This window comes from Sebastes fasciatus, chromosome 12, assembly GCF_043250625.1.
Source record: "Sebastes fasciatus isolate fSebFas1 chromosome 12, fSebFas1.pri, whole genome shotgun sequence".
Taxonomy (NCBI): domain Eukaryota; kingdom Metazoa; phylum Chordata; class Actinopteri; order Perciformes; family Sebastidae; genus Sebastes; species Sebastes fasciatus.
The window spans coordinates 12,717,447-12,734,814 of NC_133806.1; the positions used below are offsets into that span (position 1 = coordinate 12,717,447).

General features: G+C 41.0%; 1 protein-coding gene across 1 annotated transcript in view; it reads right to left on the reverse strand.

Annotated features, from left to right (window-relative positions):
- The window catches only part of tmem145 (transmembrane protein 145), a 50,523-nt gene extending 35,265 nt beyond the window's left edge, over positions 1-15,258 (reverse strand). The window contains exon 1 of the mRNA XM_074654923.1: positions 15,035-15,258. Within this exon, the coding sequence (XP_074511024.1) occupies positions 15,035-15,145 (111 nt within the window). The 5' untranslated portion in view covers positions 15,146-15,258. The remainder of the gene's footprint in view (positions 1-15,034) is intronic.
- Between the last annotated feature and the right edge of the window lie 2,110 nt (positions 15,259-17,368).

Consider the following 17,368-nt stretch of genomic DNA (forward strand, 5'->3'; position numbering starts at 1 on the left):
ATTTAACTTGAATATGTTGAAAATGTTCTTCCGGGGGAGAACCACACCATAGTCTCTCAAAATCCTGTGGGAAACACTGCATTACATCATCCAAAGCTGCCCCCCCCCCCCCCCCACTTCAAAACTAATTCCGGCGCCGCTTCCTCGATCACTACTGCGCAGACTCTGGCTCCAAAGAACGTCACATTTTCTAGATGGCAGATCCCGTATCCGGTATATTTTGGCTTCACTTTTGTACAGTGGGAAGAAGTGGAGACGCGTCCTTCATCTATATGCGGTCTATGGTTTGCACAAAATCCTCCATTTAACAAAAGTGCATCAGTGTTTAATGTTGTCCACGCAGCCATACAATAACTTGTCTAAATAATTGTCTAAAATGAGTTCTGATTCCCTGAAGAACGAATGAATGAATGCTTGCATGGCATTATTTGCTCTGCTCTATCTTTCTATTGTAGATGAGGAAATATCAGATTAAAGTAAACAAGACTAAGACTCTGACCCAGTCTATTCAGGGCAACTAGACCTGAAACAGTCAGTCAATAAACCATTTAGTCAATCAAGGAAAAAAAATAATCAACGACTCAAATGTGATAATCTTCTGCTTTTTCTTGTCTTAAATTATAGTAAACTGAATATCTTCATGTTTCAGACCGTTGCTTGGACAAAAAGACGTCACCGTGGGCTTTTGGAAATGGTGATGAACATTTTTTTTTATTATTTTCAGCCATTTTATAGACCAAACAATTAACAATTTATCAAGAAAAGTACAGCATATTAACTAGTAATGAAAATATTAGTTACAGGCCTATCCTGAGTAAACAAGACTAAGAATCTGACCAAGCCAATAATCCTACCTGGAGTACTATAAGTTATGTGGATATGATGACAATACAGGTATTCATTTATCATTTCACAGAACAGTCAGTTGAATTATTGTTCTGCAGCATAGTTTTTTAAAACCAGGAAATCACAAATCGCATAAATAACAATATCCCAGATGATTTCAAGTTCTACTTCAGGTAATGTTAACTTTCCCTAAAATCAATCTTTCTTTTCAAATGTTCAAATGTTAAAACAAGCACACCCACGACAACTGCATTCACAAGCTATGTTTCGACTTGTCCAAACCACACACAAGAATCTGTTGCACATTTCATCGTCTTCGGGGACCAGCTAGAGCACGGTTCTCCTCTTCTTTATTAAAACTGGCCTTAAGGTTGGTTGTTATGAACTCTTGATCTCCACCGAACCAGCAAAACTCCCCATGTACCATTATACTGTAATTACCGCTGCCCTGCGTTCTCCCTACATAAACAAGCACAGTAATTTCTGTGCTGAGAAATAAAGTGCAACCAGAGCAGTGTAGCGTGGCTCGCCCTGCTGCCTCCATATATCACAGCAAACAAAACCGCAGCCATATTTCAGCCGCTGCCAGGCAGCTCCATCCCCCGGAGACTCTGGGTTATAATTCATGGCAAACTCCAGAAGTCACTGGAGCCCGAGACTCACTCCCACCTCTGTGTGTTGTTGTCCTGGGCGACGCTTAAGGCTGTGACCATGGCAACCGGGGCAGCAGAGGGGAGCACTGACCCAGAGACGAATCCCTGGAGAGAGGAGAGAGGGGTGGTCCGGGCGGGATGGTAGGGGTATCACTTAACTCGCCACAGGGTAGGACTTTGAAAGCCCCCTCCTGTTGGACGCACACACAGAATTACCCATGAACACCTGCCGCACACTCTTACAGCATGGCTGGTCCAACATGCATACCCATACACATCCACACACACACTAAATGTCACCCCCCACACACACACATTATTATAGTCATAGCAACCACAGCATGCCTTAGTTTGCAGCTGCCATAGAAACATCAAAAGGCCAAGCTGTTCATTCAAACACAGACACTTCTATTTTGTCACATTGTACGCTCGTCCTTCATATTTCCTACTGAAACACAGCAGAAGTATAATACAGCTCCAACTGAACAATGGTGTTCAAAGCAGATCATTAATTAGACTTCCTTCTTGCTATGTGAGCCAATTCCTTGAGCTTTACACAAACACACACACACACACCAGAGAGGACACATGGGTTGCGTCCAAAATTCCATGCTATTTACTACGCTAAAACAGTATCTGAGATATTTTAGTATGTCCGAAACCTTAGTATGAAACCAATAGTATGCAAATTGCATACAGTATGCAACACTGGACACTACGGCGGCATAAATATCCCACAACGCAATGCAGTCGTGACGACAATGTTCAAAACAGACGTTGACGGACAGCTCTGGAACATCAATAACATTAAAAATTGTAGGTTTGTAAGTGTAAGATTTCAGTTTGTAATTTAATTCAGACTTGATTCTCACAAATCGTCCTTTTGGTCACATGAGGATGGCTCGATTTACCATGGTTACACGTCTCCACCCGGCAAGGAGGCTCTCAGGAAGGGATGACATAAATTACTGCTCAGTGTGTCCTAAAAGATAATACTGCTGTTTATTCACACAAAAGTTTGTTGAACGATAGTACACCTATTGAGTATGTAATGCATAGTATATGATTTTGGACCAAGCCATGGCCACTGACTGTGAATCCCAAGCATCCATTGACCAACTTTCTGTGCATTATGTAAAGAGTTAAAGGGATAGTTCGGGTGTTTTGAAGTGGGGTAGTATGAGGTACTTAATTATCCGTATCCATAGTGTATTACCTGCAGTAGATGACGGTCGGCACGCCCCCAGCTTGGAGAAGCAGACAGGAGTTACCGCACCTGAAAAAAGTCATGTAATGCTGTGGACGGGGCCGGCAGCAAAACGTATTTTAGCCACCTAAAAGAATGGCTCACCTAAGATGAGTATATAAGTTTAATTTTCAGTTCAGTTCCCCATCAGAAAATATTTTAAATATAGCGTGGACTTAAACTGATATTGCTTTTTTTAGGTGAGCCTTTTTTTTAGGTGGCTAAAATATGTTTTGCTGCCGGCCCCGTCCACAGCAGTACATTGCTTTGCTTCGGTGCGGGTACTCCTGTCGGCTTCTCCAAACTGGGGGCGTGCCTACCGTCATCTATTGTAGGTAATACACTGACTATGGATAAGTACCTCATACAACCCCACTTCGAAACTATCCCTTTAACAGCTGATGAATGAAACGACAGGAAGTTAATCAGTAGGGCTGGACATTAGACCAAATTCAACAAATTATTGAAATTATATATCAAATCAAATTAAAAATAATAAATAACGCTATAATCAATAAATGTCTACAAAATACCAGAAGTACTAACTAACTAACCAGATGTTCAACCAACCAATCAGCCAACAACAACACAGTATCTTTAATGCTACGTTCACACTACCAGCGACAAAAGCAACAAAACAGCCAGTGGCCAGCTACATTGTCGGCGAGTCGCCGTTGAAGTGTTGCTAAAATGCTCGTTGACGTAATTAAACAGCACCGGGAACTAACTAACTGCATTTTTGTAGATGGAACGGAACAGGGTGAAACAAAAACATATGATTGGTTAACGCTTCACTGCGTCATTGGAGCGCTGAAAAAAGTTGAGACCGTCAGTTTGTTGCTTTATGTCATCGGCTTCCATTGAAAATGACTTGTTGCGGTGTTGTGATCACAGCTTAACTGATCATACATTACTGTGTTTAAACAGAACTATCATATCAGAAGTGAGCCAACATGGCCAAAAGTATATGGACACCCAAACATTACACCCATCCATGTCACGACTCGCGAGATTAAGGGAAATGATATTTCTAAGCCCATGGACATCCACATGCTGCTATAACAGTCTTCACACTTCAAGGAAGGCTTTCCACAAGATTTTGGACCCTGGCTGCCTGCAGGGATTTACTCCCTTTCAGCCACAAGAGCATTAGTGAGGTCAGGCACAGATGTTGACTGTGATAAGGTCTGGCTAGCAGTCGGTGTTCCAGTTCATCCCAAAGGTGTTTGATGGGGTTGAGCTCAGGGCTCTGTGTAGGCCAGTCATGTATTTCCTCAACAAACTCAGACAACCATTTCTTTATGGACCTGGCTGTGTTAATGCTGCAGTGGGTAGAAATGGAGCAAATATGATTAAAAAAAGTTATTTTTAAAAAACGGTCACTATATCCTGACAGTAGTGCATGAGACAGGTAATCTGAAAAAAATCATGTGCCACTGTGTCCTCCGGTGCTCCTAATGGCATCCGCAAGATTTCACAGACCGGAGGAAAACAACGCGCTGATCAAATATGAATCAATATTCTGGTTCTGTAATTCCTATTTCTCGCCTCAAATGTTTTCAGAAACATCTTGTAGTGTCCTGTTTAGCTGTAAAATGAGAAAGTTTGTGAACCGGCAGCCATGTTGAGATCAGTTGTGGAAATACCAAGTACCGCCCACCAGCTGGAGCACAGCCAATCGGAACACTCTCTCTGAAATGACCTGTGATTGGTCAAAGTCTTTTGTCATGGGCTAGAGTTTTTAAAGTCTGAAAACAGAGCCATGAGGAGGTGCAGAAGTCTAATTATCTCTCAGAACACTTGAATTACAATATGCTGAAAGGTTTTGCTAAAGGTCTTCCCCAAACTGTTGCCACAAAGTTGGAAGCGAAATAATGTCTAAAATATTAGTGTATGCTAAAAACAATTTCCCTTGAATGGCTCTAAACTAGAGCCTAAACGATTAACCGATTAGTCAATCAACAGAAAAATAATTGAGCTAAGCACAACCAAATGCTGAATAAGATGTTCTCAGGGAAGCAAACATGTTTTAACTAACTTTCATGAACTGAAAACACACTGTGAAATGGTTAAAGTTCTAAGACGAAAACACGGACAACTCCCAGACCGGACAACGCCGTGGTAGAGACCTGTCAATCACAAGGTAACCACGCCCTAAAGCATCCCCTGCTTTATGGTCTATTTGACTCTAAATGGGACCATAATTTACTAAATGAACATCATGCTGTATTGAAGAAGACTTGAAACTAGCGATCGAGACCATAAACTCATGTTTACAATGTTTACTGAGGTAATAAGTCAAGTGAGAAGTAGGGTCATTTTCTCATTGACTTCTATACAATCAGACTTCTTTTTGCAACCAGAGGAGTCGCCCCCTGCTGGCTATTAGAAAGAATGCAAGTTTAAGGCACTTCCTCATTGACTTCACTTTTCAGACCCGGAGGTTGCCCACTGTTAAAAAGGCTCTTTGAAGGCAGAGCACAGTGTCTAACAAAGCCAATATGGCATCAACAAGCAAGCATGCCGCTCAGCTAATTCACCACCAGGATCGAGCTATCCCACCAATGTCAACAACTAAACCAAGCGGCCGCTAGTTAGCCCAGTGTAGATTAACTTTGTGAATGTGTGAGTCAGTGGTGAGCAGAAAAAAAAAATTGAGCCCTGGAGAACGGCAACAGTGGATGAGGTGTCTACCTTAATTCCCTTTTAGTCTTCTTATTTCCCCATGGTCACTGCATTGTGATGCAGAATCACTCAGCCACCTCCCCAAGTGTGTGTGCGTGCTTGCACATGTGCGTGTGTGTGTGTACACCCCATTAATCAAGTGCTATGCCTTGATGCAGTATCCGGTCACTTCAGCTTCTCTCCGTCTCTTTCTTCCAGTTTCTGTGCTTTCATCTCTGCAGCTTTCTGTCGTTTTACTCTTTCTCTCCAGATACCTGTTTGCTTGCTAAGCCTCATTAACAATTAATTACCAATCAGCTAGTCAAGTCACCCCTGGACCGCTGGGCTTCTCAATGATTCATTAGTCAGGGTTACACAACGCTGCGACGCATAAACACACTCACGCACCGACACGCACATAAACACACTCAAGCTCGGTCCCTCTCTGCCTCTCTGGGTGTTTCACATGAGCACACACAGACTCACACACACACACACACACATTAAAGCAAGCATATGGAGCCATGAAAACACTCCCTCACGTGCACACACCTGCCCACATGCATGGTGCCTGTATCTAATCACAATGTCCTCATTAAAAAGAGATGCAGGAAAACTGATTGAGTTGGAAACTCTACACATGCAGGGTTCCCGAAACTTACTTCAATGTCAACTTGAAGGATTTTTCAGTGACTTTCAAAGTCTTGTTTGCAGAAATTCAAGAATTGATAACTGGCATATTTGCAGATAAGACAACACATTAATTCAAATAAGACACCTCATACTAGGCCTCTTTACTTCATGATCCTATTGAGTCCAGAAATCCTTCATTTCAAAACTGCTGCTATATCAGCCCCAATATCCATCACAGGATATGAGATGTTGATTTTAGGCCCAGTGAGCTGAGTCACGCTGATGAATACGGCCGCTAAATTTTTAAATTACAAAAAGAACTTTCAAGGGCATCTGTTCATTTTCATTAATTTTCAAAAGACAAAAGTTTAAAGACCTTTCCGGTCTAATCCACATATTTTCATTAACTGAGGAAACCAAGGACCAAACACTTCTGAACCTGTCTATAGTCTTATTTCTTTTACAGAATAAGTATTCAGTGCTGGTTCTCTAAACCCCCAACCTCAACTCCCCAGAGGATGCAGAAAACTGGGGCTGAATTTTTATTTTGTATATTAAAGTCACAATCTGAATGAGTGTCATTTTCATATTGCAAGAGCTGCCTTTTTGAGAATAAGTTACAGTATATACTCGAAAGCATCTCAACAAGTTGGAGCAACTAAGTTTAAGTTGGCAAGTGTTGTCTGCATTACTTTTACTTTATCAATGTTAATTCTTGAGATGGCCAAAAAAAAAAAAAAAGGGAAACTGTCGTCTGTTGCCCGGTTAATAAACTCTCTGCGTGCTGGTGTCTTTCATACTTGGACTAAATGTGGGATTAGGTTTTCTATAGATCACTAGCCAGGTTTCCTTAGAAGTTCACTTTTCTCTGACTGACTATTCAGTAGGTGATTTGTTAATTTTTAACAGGGGATGGACCCACTTTGTTTTTGTATAGTTTAGAGAATATTATAGATCCAAGACAAAACTGACAGAAGGGCGGGACTCAAAGAAAAAGTTGCAATTACAAATCCGTAGGGCTGTGTATTGGCAAGAATCTGGCAATACGATACGTATCATCATACAGGGGTAACAATTCAATATATTGCAATACTGTAAGCAAGATGAAATAATGCGATCTAATTTTAGGAGAACTGTCATAGTATAAAGACACACTAGAAATACACCATTTTATAATAGGCAAAAATAACACATTTATACTGCATGCAAAAAACGGCATGTTTTTTGCCCAAAACTGCATGTGATTATCATAAAGTGGGCATGTCTATAAAGGGGAGACTCGTGGGTACCCACGGAACCCATTTTCATTCATATATCTTGAAGTCAGAGATCAAGGGACCCGTTTGAAAATGGCTGTGCCAGTTTTTCCTTGCCAAAAGTGTTATTTAGCCTCCTATGATACCAGTACCTTCACTCTAGCTTTAAAACTGAGCCCGCTACAACCTCTGAAATATCGAATAGTGGCCGGGCACGATGGTGGGCCGTCAGATTTTTAAGAAGTTGATTAAAAATCTATACAGTGTTTTGGTGAATCGATACTGCATCACAAAACATAATATCACGAAAGGCTGACCTGAATGCTTCGAAGCTTCGACCATTGCCAAGGTAATCAACCTCCAAATCACTATTCGAATGCTTCGTTTTGTTTTTATATACAAGTATGTTATAATAATGTATAAATCCCAAAATAACCCATGAAATAAGGAATAATCCCACAATTCATATTCAACATGAATTATTATTAGTTATTCTCAGATGGATATCGCCGTTTGTTGTGTGTAGTTGTGTGTAGTTGTGTGTTTATGTACAGTAGTGCGGCAGCGGCACTGTCCCGGGCACTGAAACGGGGGAGATAGAGACAAAAGTAAAGAGGAGACTCGTGGGTACCCACAGAAATCATTTTTATTCACATATCTTGAGGTCAGAGGGCAAGGGAGATAGAGACAGACAGAAGACATGTCGGCCTGCTGCGCCGAAGCAAAGCTTCGAATACCTTTGAATATTACTCACCGAAGCTTCGAAGCCCAAAAAAAGGTATTCGGGACAACCCTAATATCACGATACCCATGTGTATCAATATTTTCTTGCACACCTACAAACCCGTCTGCTACTTCAGCACCAAGGACAGTGCCATGGATTTATCAATACAGTTATTAGGCTGATATTTCAGAGTCATGGTCGGGGCCATAGATTCTTGCACAAAACCCAGTCAGATAAAGGATCAATGAGTCAGGCAGACTAACATGTTCAACAAAATAACCCCTCTGCCACTGCTCTCTCTCTCTCTCTGCTAGAAGGGGATGGAGAGGGGGGAGGATGGCAGCTTATGCGTTATTTAATACTATGTAGACCAAAGTTGCAGGCCTGTATTTTAATATATATAAAAATAATCCTAATTTAAATTCATGGTCAGAAAAATCGCAGTTACGTATTTTCCCAAAATCATTCAGCCTTATTGAAACTGAGGTTTGACACCTGTAGGGTGAGCAAGTATGTCTCGTCAAAATGTAACTGAGCAACACAAGTTCAACATATCTATGAACCCAGTGGGAAACAGGCTGCTGAAGGAGTGCAAGGCTTTTATTCCTTTCCCAGATTGTCCCAGCTGGATTCAAACGCCGACCTTCCTTTGACCTTAAAGCCACTACTGCCTCTCAAAGGGACATTTTATCGGCGCCTCCACACGCCATGAGCCACTGAAGCCAATTCTACACGGCGACCAGCCAAAATAAAGCTGTTGACCAGTCTGCTGCACCGATGCCTTTGGATATCTCTGCTTATGTTTCTCTATATTTCTCCAGCCAGTCCACTCCACAGCTTCCAACAGTCCATCCCTCCCAGTGTGGTAAATTACATTTGTCAATTTGCAGCTCTGCACAAACTCTGCCTTCAGCTCTGCAGACTTTGACACTACTACAGTGTTTTTGTGTGTGAATGCTGGTTTTTATTCTGGGGGATGTGGAGTGGAGTTAGTGGGTGACCTTGGGGCAGCAATGCACAAGCAAGACTGATGACGTGTAAACCAGACACACACACACACACACAATATCAATATGTCAAGGCAGGTGACCTGATGTCATTCGTGCTCTGTTGTTTTGCTGAGGTTGTCAAATGATCACTGACAGGTTCAGAAGCGCAAGAGCAGGACGGGAAAACCCACCACAACGTTCAAGAAAGGTTTTGAAAAGCAAATGCACGTTTCCATTTTTTTTAAAACATTAATTTACTTTTAAAAAGGGACAGTGTGTAGGATATAGTGGCATCTAGTGGTGTGGTTTCAACCCCTCCGCTCACTCCTCCCTTTACAAGACTGCAGTAACGTAAACCACCGAGTGCAAAACCGTGGTAACGGTGTTCGCCTCACTCAGAGGTCATCCTTACCATAATAATACTACTTTAGGAGCAACGGAAGTCAGACGGTGGCTGCGGTACCACGGTTTTAGACTCTGCAGCTCACGTTACTGCAGTTTTACAAGGGTGTCGGAGAAATACGGTGGCCTTCAGGTAACGTAAAAATGAAAAAGGCTCTCTCTAGAGTCAGTGTTTGGTTTGTCCGTTCTGGGCTACTGTAGAAACATGGCGGACTCTGTGAAGAGGACCCGCTCCCTATGTAGATTTAAACGGCTCATTCTAAACTAACGAAAACAGGATTCTTAGTTTCAGGTGATTAAACACTAATGAAAACATAGTTATGAATATCATATTCCATTTCTGCTAATAGATCCCTCGAAATCCTACACATTGATCCTTTAACTAATTTCTTCATTGTAATTTGTCTAACAATGGAGTAAAGCTAAAACAACAATCAATTGTTAACCCGTTTAATCGATTAGTTCATCAATAGATAATCCATCAGCAACTATTTTGGTAATCGTTTTTTATACAAAAATGCCAAAATCCATTGGCACCAGCCTCTCAGATGTTGTTTTTTTTATCCTTTTATGATAGTAAACTGACTATCTTTGGTCTTTTTAGTATTTACTGGACAAAACAAGCAGTTTGAAGGCATCCCCTTTGACTGGGAAATTGTAATGGACATTTTCTCAATTTTCTGACATTTTATAGACCAAACGATTAAAGTGGCAGTAGGCAGTATATTTTTGGCACCATTGGGCAAAAGTTCCATAATAACCTTTCAGCATATTGTAATTCAAGTGTTCTGAGAGATAACTAGACTTCTGCACTTCATCATGGCTCTGTTTTCAGGCTTTAAAAAATCTATCCTTCACCAGATTTCACAATGGCGGTGGCCTCACACAATTTCACATTTTACAGCTAAACCGTGCACTACAAGATGATTCTGAAAACATTTGAGGAGAATATACTGTTACATTAACGTAACAGAATATTGATTCATATTTGATCGACGCGGCCTAGTTTGACCGTTTGGTCGGAGTTCGCGAGTGATTGACAGCCGGCTCTCATAGACGGCAGCTGGACAGCAGACCTCAGATCAGCTCTTACTGCTTGTTTTCCTCCGGTATGTCAAATCTTAGAGATGCCGTTAGGAGCACCGGAGGACACAGAGGCACATGATTTTTTTCAGGTTACCTGTTTCATTTACTACTGTCACGATATAGCGACCGTTTTATAAAAATAACTTTTTTTAATCATATTTGCTCCAATCTCGCCTACTTCAGCTTTAAATGACAAAATAATCAGATTACTTGATAATGAAAATAATTGTTAATTGCAGCCTACAGTACAATGTAGTTTAAGCGCACAATTTAATTATTTATGTAAATAATGTTAAATTAAATTATGTTATTTGTGGCCTTACATAACAAACAGGCTGACTAAAACTATATATTTACTGCAGAGGACTTTTTTCTCATTCTACCTCATTTAATTATAATTTTTTTAAACCGCAACAAATTTGCACACTTTGCTAATGTATACAGTATGTTATCCTATGTTTATATTTGATATGTTAGTTGTAGTAGTTTGGTATATTTAAAGTGTATTCTAATATATTCTATAGATATATATAGCTCTAGTGTTGATATGTGTATTTGCTGTTCCTACAGCTGCTGTAACACAATTTCCCAATTTGGGAAATCAATAAACTACATCTATCTATCTATCTAGAAAAGTAGGTGCCCTCCTTGTCTCTCTCTCACACACACTTGGCAGTTGCTCAGTGCAACCTATTGCCGGCCACTGAGCAGCTCCACACGAGCAGGTGCCGATTTGGCGCTGCGTTCAAGGGCATCTCAACAGTGGTGATGGATGAGTGCCTCTTTTTCAATTTATCCATTCAGATCCCCGTCGTCATCCCGAGGTTTCAAACTGGTGACTTCAATCTCTCAGTTCACGGCGCATTTTTTAAATTTACTGTGGTCAGAGTTCAGAGGCTGTGAGCACAACATGTCAGCGTGCTAGAGTGAGAATTAACGCTTGTTGGCTCAAACTGCCTGGTGTCTGATAGATTGTGTTCTTCAGTTTTTGGTGGGAGCCAAGTAAGGCGATACACACGTAAGGTGATATACTGGTGCTCAGTAGCAAAGTATTTCAACACTTTTTTTGCTGCCAAGTCGCATTTTGGCAACACATGAAAATCTGTGGTACATGAAACACCTGAGTGGTTAGTGCACAATATTTATAGCCTACTGTGCTTCAATGGAGAGATGCTTCTGCTCTATTTATGCAACAGCACCTTCCACATTGTGACCAGAGCCGAACAGTGTAACAACATAGTTTCCTCTCCCCTGTTGTAGGCGACTGGAGATATCAACTGAGGGCGCTCATGTTAAAGATGAAACAATTTGTTGTCTAATCGATAACTTAGCTTTTTTATGGTTTATATCATTGTAAACTGAATTGTCAAAGAGAGATTTCATGTCACCTTTGGCTCTGGGGAATTGTTTTGGGATCATATGTGACCTATTCTTTCTTATGTTTGTATGATCCATGTCAGTGGTTCCTAACCTTTTTCCTTAAGGGACCCCTTTTCTATCATTGAGTAAACTGAGGACCCCTGACTAAGTGACATATTTTATGGGTATTTCATATTATATTCAATGCATATCAATAATAGTACAGAACAAATGATAAACTGTTCAATTAACCCAAATAGTGAACACAATAACTGCAGGAAGTTTGTGTAAAATGAGCAATTTAAATTCATTTTTATCAGATTATTTCCTGTGAATATTGCATCAGTGAGGAATTTTCCTGTTATTTTAATTAAATTCTTCTGTATTATGTATTTTCAACAATCATACATACTTAACGCTGCAGTGGGTAGGAAAAGATAATTAGAAAAAAATGCCTCTGTGTCCTCCGGTGCTCCTAATAGCATCTGCAAGATTTGAAATGACCTGTGATTGGCCAAAGTCTCCCGTCACGGGCTAGATTTTTTAAACCCTGAAAACAGAGCCATGAGGAGGTGCAGAAGTCTAGTTTTCTCTCAGAACACTTGAATTACAATACGCTGAAAGGTTATTATGGAATTTTTGCCCAATGATGCCAAAAACATTCTGCCTACTGAAGCTTTAATGGTTTTTTTTTGACAAATTCAGTGTTTTCTTCTCCCTGACGCTTGAACATTGTTCTATTAGCTCTTTGGTTGTTTTAACTGCGTACCTTTATAATGCAGGACGAGGTTGTTTAGCAGAGAGGGAAGGCTCTGTGAACACAACGTTCAGGTCTTCACCATGCCCTTATCCCGTTTATATCTTAAAAGGTACTGTTTGTAATTTCTTACACTTACACTCTTATAAATCATTGCGGGTCGATGTTGCTCGCGTGTGTCTACGCTGTTCCAACACAAACTACACTGAAGCACCAAAACCACAAAGTTATATCTAGTGAAGCCCGTCCTGCAAAACAGTGTCAACTAATCCTGCTCCAGCCCCGGGAGCCTGCCTGCCTGCCTGCCTGCCTGCCTTCACTCACACACCGCGCTTGTTCTCACTCTACCTCGCACCACCTCTCATGTGCATGCGCGCACACTACACACTGCAGAAGAGTTAGTTTAGCTCGGAGAATATCTAGTGAACGTACAGTGGAAGTTTGTGCAGAAAAAAATGCTGCAGCTCCTCCAGACCAACAGAGGTTTCCTGTGTGGTTTCCTGCTGTTGAGTGAATAGACTGTGCACCGGAGCTAGTTATGTTATCGTCTCCGACCAAAACTCCAGTGTCTCCCCTGTTCCTTCTGACCGCGGTCGGGAGGCTGAAGCAGGGAAACACAATATCAGCATCGATTCATGGAGAGACCTTCGTCTGGTCAGCTAACATTACTGCCAAGCAGATGAAATATAGAGTGATATTGTGGTTTTAGCTGACGTGTGTCGCCTCATTGTGTTGATCAATTCTCGTTCATGTCTATGTAGAGCGAGCACAAGTGCAAGCAACAGGAGGTTGACTTTCGTTGACTTAACGGCCACAGGTGTCGCTGTTAACAAGCAATTTCTGATTCTTACATAAAGACCCTTTAAATAATCCCAACTTTAAAAACAATGTTTAATTTTAGTTTCCTCACAGAAATGAATGAAATGCTGAGATATTGGCCAAATGCATACTTTTAAAACAAGTTGTCTTACACACTTTAAAGCAAGAAGGCCTGGCGACCCTCCGTGAAGCTTTGGCAACCCTTAGTGCTCCATTTCCACACACTGCCGCTTTAAGTAAAAGTAGTCTTCACCTGATTTTGGCATTGTATATGTTATATATTTTGGATTTGCACCGTATTGTTATCTTAGACTTTCATATTTGCACTTTTGCCACTTTATATTGCAACCGCTGCACAGCAATTTCCCTCGGGATAAGTAAAGTTTCATCTTATTAGCACAATGTAACACACTCACAAGTATAATTGCATTAAAAATTTTACCAAAGTAAGAATACAGAAATATTAGCAAAATGTACATTATATATCAAAAGTTAAACAGAATTATGCAGAATATCCACTTTACCACATATACAATACATACATTGCCAGTGATGTAATGCAACTAACTACATTTACTCAAGTAGTGTACTTAGTGGGGGGTCGGGTACCCCCCAGGTTGGGAACCAGTGATCTATGTGGCATATTTGTTAAACATGAATTTTCTTTACCTCTTTAGAATCTCCAGGCACAGTTGACCTCCCAGACTGAAAGGTCAAATAAGTCATCTGTTGTTTCAGAGAGATAAATAGGCTCTATACCGCAGTTTTTTTGCAGAACTCCCCAACAGAATCACCGTAATGCTCTAAACAAACCATGGCATCATCATCCAGTGTTGTTAGAATAAAGGATAAATTGCCTGCATAGTGGCCGCCTGTCTTGTTGAACTCTCAACAAAATGGTAGACAGCTTTACTGTACTACTCATGCATGTCAAACTTGATCCACAAACTCGTGAGAATCCAAAGCAGGGATGTGGAACAGCAGGTGGTATATATAGCCTCCTGAATCACAAACTGCTGCTCCAGCTGCACAGTTTAACTCAGAGATCCATGTCAGGGCAATGATGATGATATCGATGCTGATCTGTATTAAAAAACAGACTTTAAAAAAAAAAAAAAAAAAAGGTTGGACTGAGTCCAGTTTCTCATGCAAAGATCACCACAAACCCAGCAGCCAGCAGCCATATGACGCACACCTGTAACAGCTCCTCTCGTCATAAACTGCTCATTTACATGTGAAGAATGGCAACACAGTCAGGCTTAAAGATGAGTAATGAGTAGCAGTGGTCTGGTGGGATATGCTGCTTATACTGGAGGCTATATGCCAAAGACTATATCACAATGAGAATAAAAATATACGCATCCACAGATGACACGCACTAGTTTCATATGGCGACATGGAAAAATATCCAATGCAACTTGGTGGTAAATTGGTGGTAAGCCTCTCGGTGTATCCGTGTGGAGCAGTCCGCCACAGAGACACCTGCGTGCGGATACGCAGCAGTCCAGCACACCGTGGTGGTGTTGGTGGTGGTGGTGGTGTCATTGACGCAACTAATTAAAGAGGAAGAAAAAAAAAAAAACACAGCTCTTTTGCTCACCTCTTTAGTGTTGACGATGCCTTTGACGTATTTCCCGACGACTGAGTCCACGAAGAAGACGCTGGACAGCACAGCAAGGCACAGGAGTCTCTCCCCGACCCTCACCTCCATCTTTCTCCCGCTGTCGCTCCGTCTCCGTCTCCGGCTCCGTCTGCTCTCTCCGGTGCTCCCTGAAGCCTGTCTCTCTCTGAGAGGCGGCTGCGCGCAAAGCTCGTGCACAGAGCGCACACAAGAGAGCGAGAGAGAGAGAGAGAGAGGAGCTGTGCGCGTTCACGCTGGTGCTGGTCCCCTTCAATGCATGTGGTGGTGTTGGGGTGGGGGGGTTGCAGAGTGTGCGCGCTCCCGGTTCCGCTCGTGCTTTTTGGAGAATGCGACACGTCCACACATTAAAAATGCTTTGCGCTGATTGCCATCATGTTTTCATTAGAGGTCACACACCTCTAATGAAGTAGCACTGAGACAGATGATGCCTGGCCTCCTGGCTCCAAATGATATAATACCACTAATCAGCAGGATGCATCAACTAGGATCTGATCGGCTGTATTGTTACTGATGCATTTAATGTCAGAAATGTTTTTTGATAAAAAAAAAAAAAGTGCAAAAAACACAGCTGAGGAACATGCAAGCTACTAATTAGATCCTATAATTAAACCTGCAGTTGGCCGAATGTCTTTGGCATCATCTCAACATGGCTGCTGGGTCACAAACTTTCTAATTTTTTACATCTTAAAAGGGACTATTTGTAACTTTCAGAAATGCTTGTTAACAGCGACACCTGTGACCGTTAAGTCACCGAAAGTCAGCGTCGGGCTCGCGCTTGTGCTCGCTCTAAATAGACATGAACAAGCATCGCTCAACACAGTGAGGAGACACACGTCAGCCAAAACCACAATATCACTCTATATTTCACTTGCTTGGCAGTAATGTTAGCTGACCAGACCAAGGTCTCTCCATGAACATGATTTAGATCTGATCCTAGTGTTTCTAGGATAACGATAATGTTTCCCGACTGCGCCCGCAGTGAGACACCGGCACCCGGTCCGAGGCAATACCGTTTCTCGCTGCGGAGCCCCGTCACTTCACAAGACACAGGAAACCTCTGTTGGTCTGGTGGAGCTGCAGCATTTATTTCTGCACAAACGTCCACTGTACATTCACTAGATATTCTCAGAGCTAAACTAACTCTTCTGCAGTGTGTAGCGAGCGCGCATGCACATGTAGTGGTGGAGCCAGACAGCGAGAACGCACGCGGTGTCTGAGTGAAGGCAGGCAGGCAGAGGAGCAGTAGTCTTCACCTGATTTTGGCATTGTATATGTTATATATTTTGGATTTGCACCGTATTGTTATCTTAGACTTTCATATTTGCACTTTTGCCACTTTGTATTGCAACCGCTGCACAGCAATTTCCCTCGGGATAAATAAAGTTTCATCTTATTAGCAAAATGTAACACTGTGAAGTTAAACAGAATTATGCAGAATGTCCACTCTACCACATATACAACATATACATTGCCAGTGATGTAATGTAACTAACTACATTTTCTCAAGTACTGTACTCAAGTAAAATGTTGAGGTACTTGTACTTTACTTGAGTGTTTCCATTCTCTGCCACTTTATTCTTCTACTCAACTACATCTCAAAGGTATATATTGTACTTTTTACGGCACTATATTTATCGGACAGCTTTAGTTACTTTACAGATTTATATTTTGTATTAATAATCTGAATCAACTAATAAATTATGATATATTATTGTAGATTAAGCTGCCCAGCAGTTAAGTATTTTAAAATCTGCCACACCATAACCAGTTGTAATATTAATGTGATGTATAGAGTAATGCAGCAATAATTTTAATCCAATAATATAATATATTATTCTGACATGGCCCATTCGGTATAATAATAAGTACTTTTACTTTTGATTGTTAAAGTATATTTTGATTCTGATACTTTTGTACTTTTACTAAAGTATTTTTACACTGTATTATTACTACTTTTACTTAAGTAAAGGTTCAGAGTCCTTCCTCCACAACTGTTTATTACATATACTATACTGTATACATATTCATTTTGTAACCAATTCATATACCGTTGGGCTGTTTAATCAATACAAAAGCATTATATTTGCATACATAAGATCATATGTTTCATATGTTAAATCTTTAGCTGTTGCATTAAAGTAGAGGAGTGAAGAGTATAATATTTTCCTCAGCAATGCAGTGGTGTAGAAGTATAAAATAAAATGGAAATAAAAGTAGTTCAAAACTATACTTATTACTTTCCATCTCTGTGTAGAAAAATGATACATGAATATCATATCTGTATTTCTATGT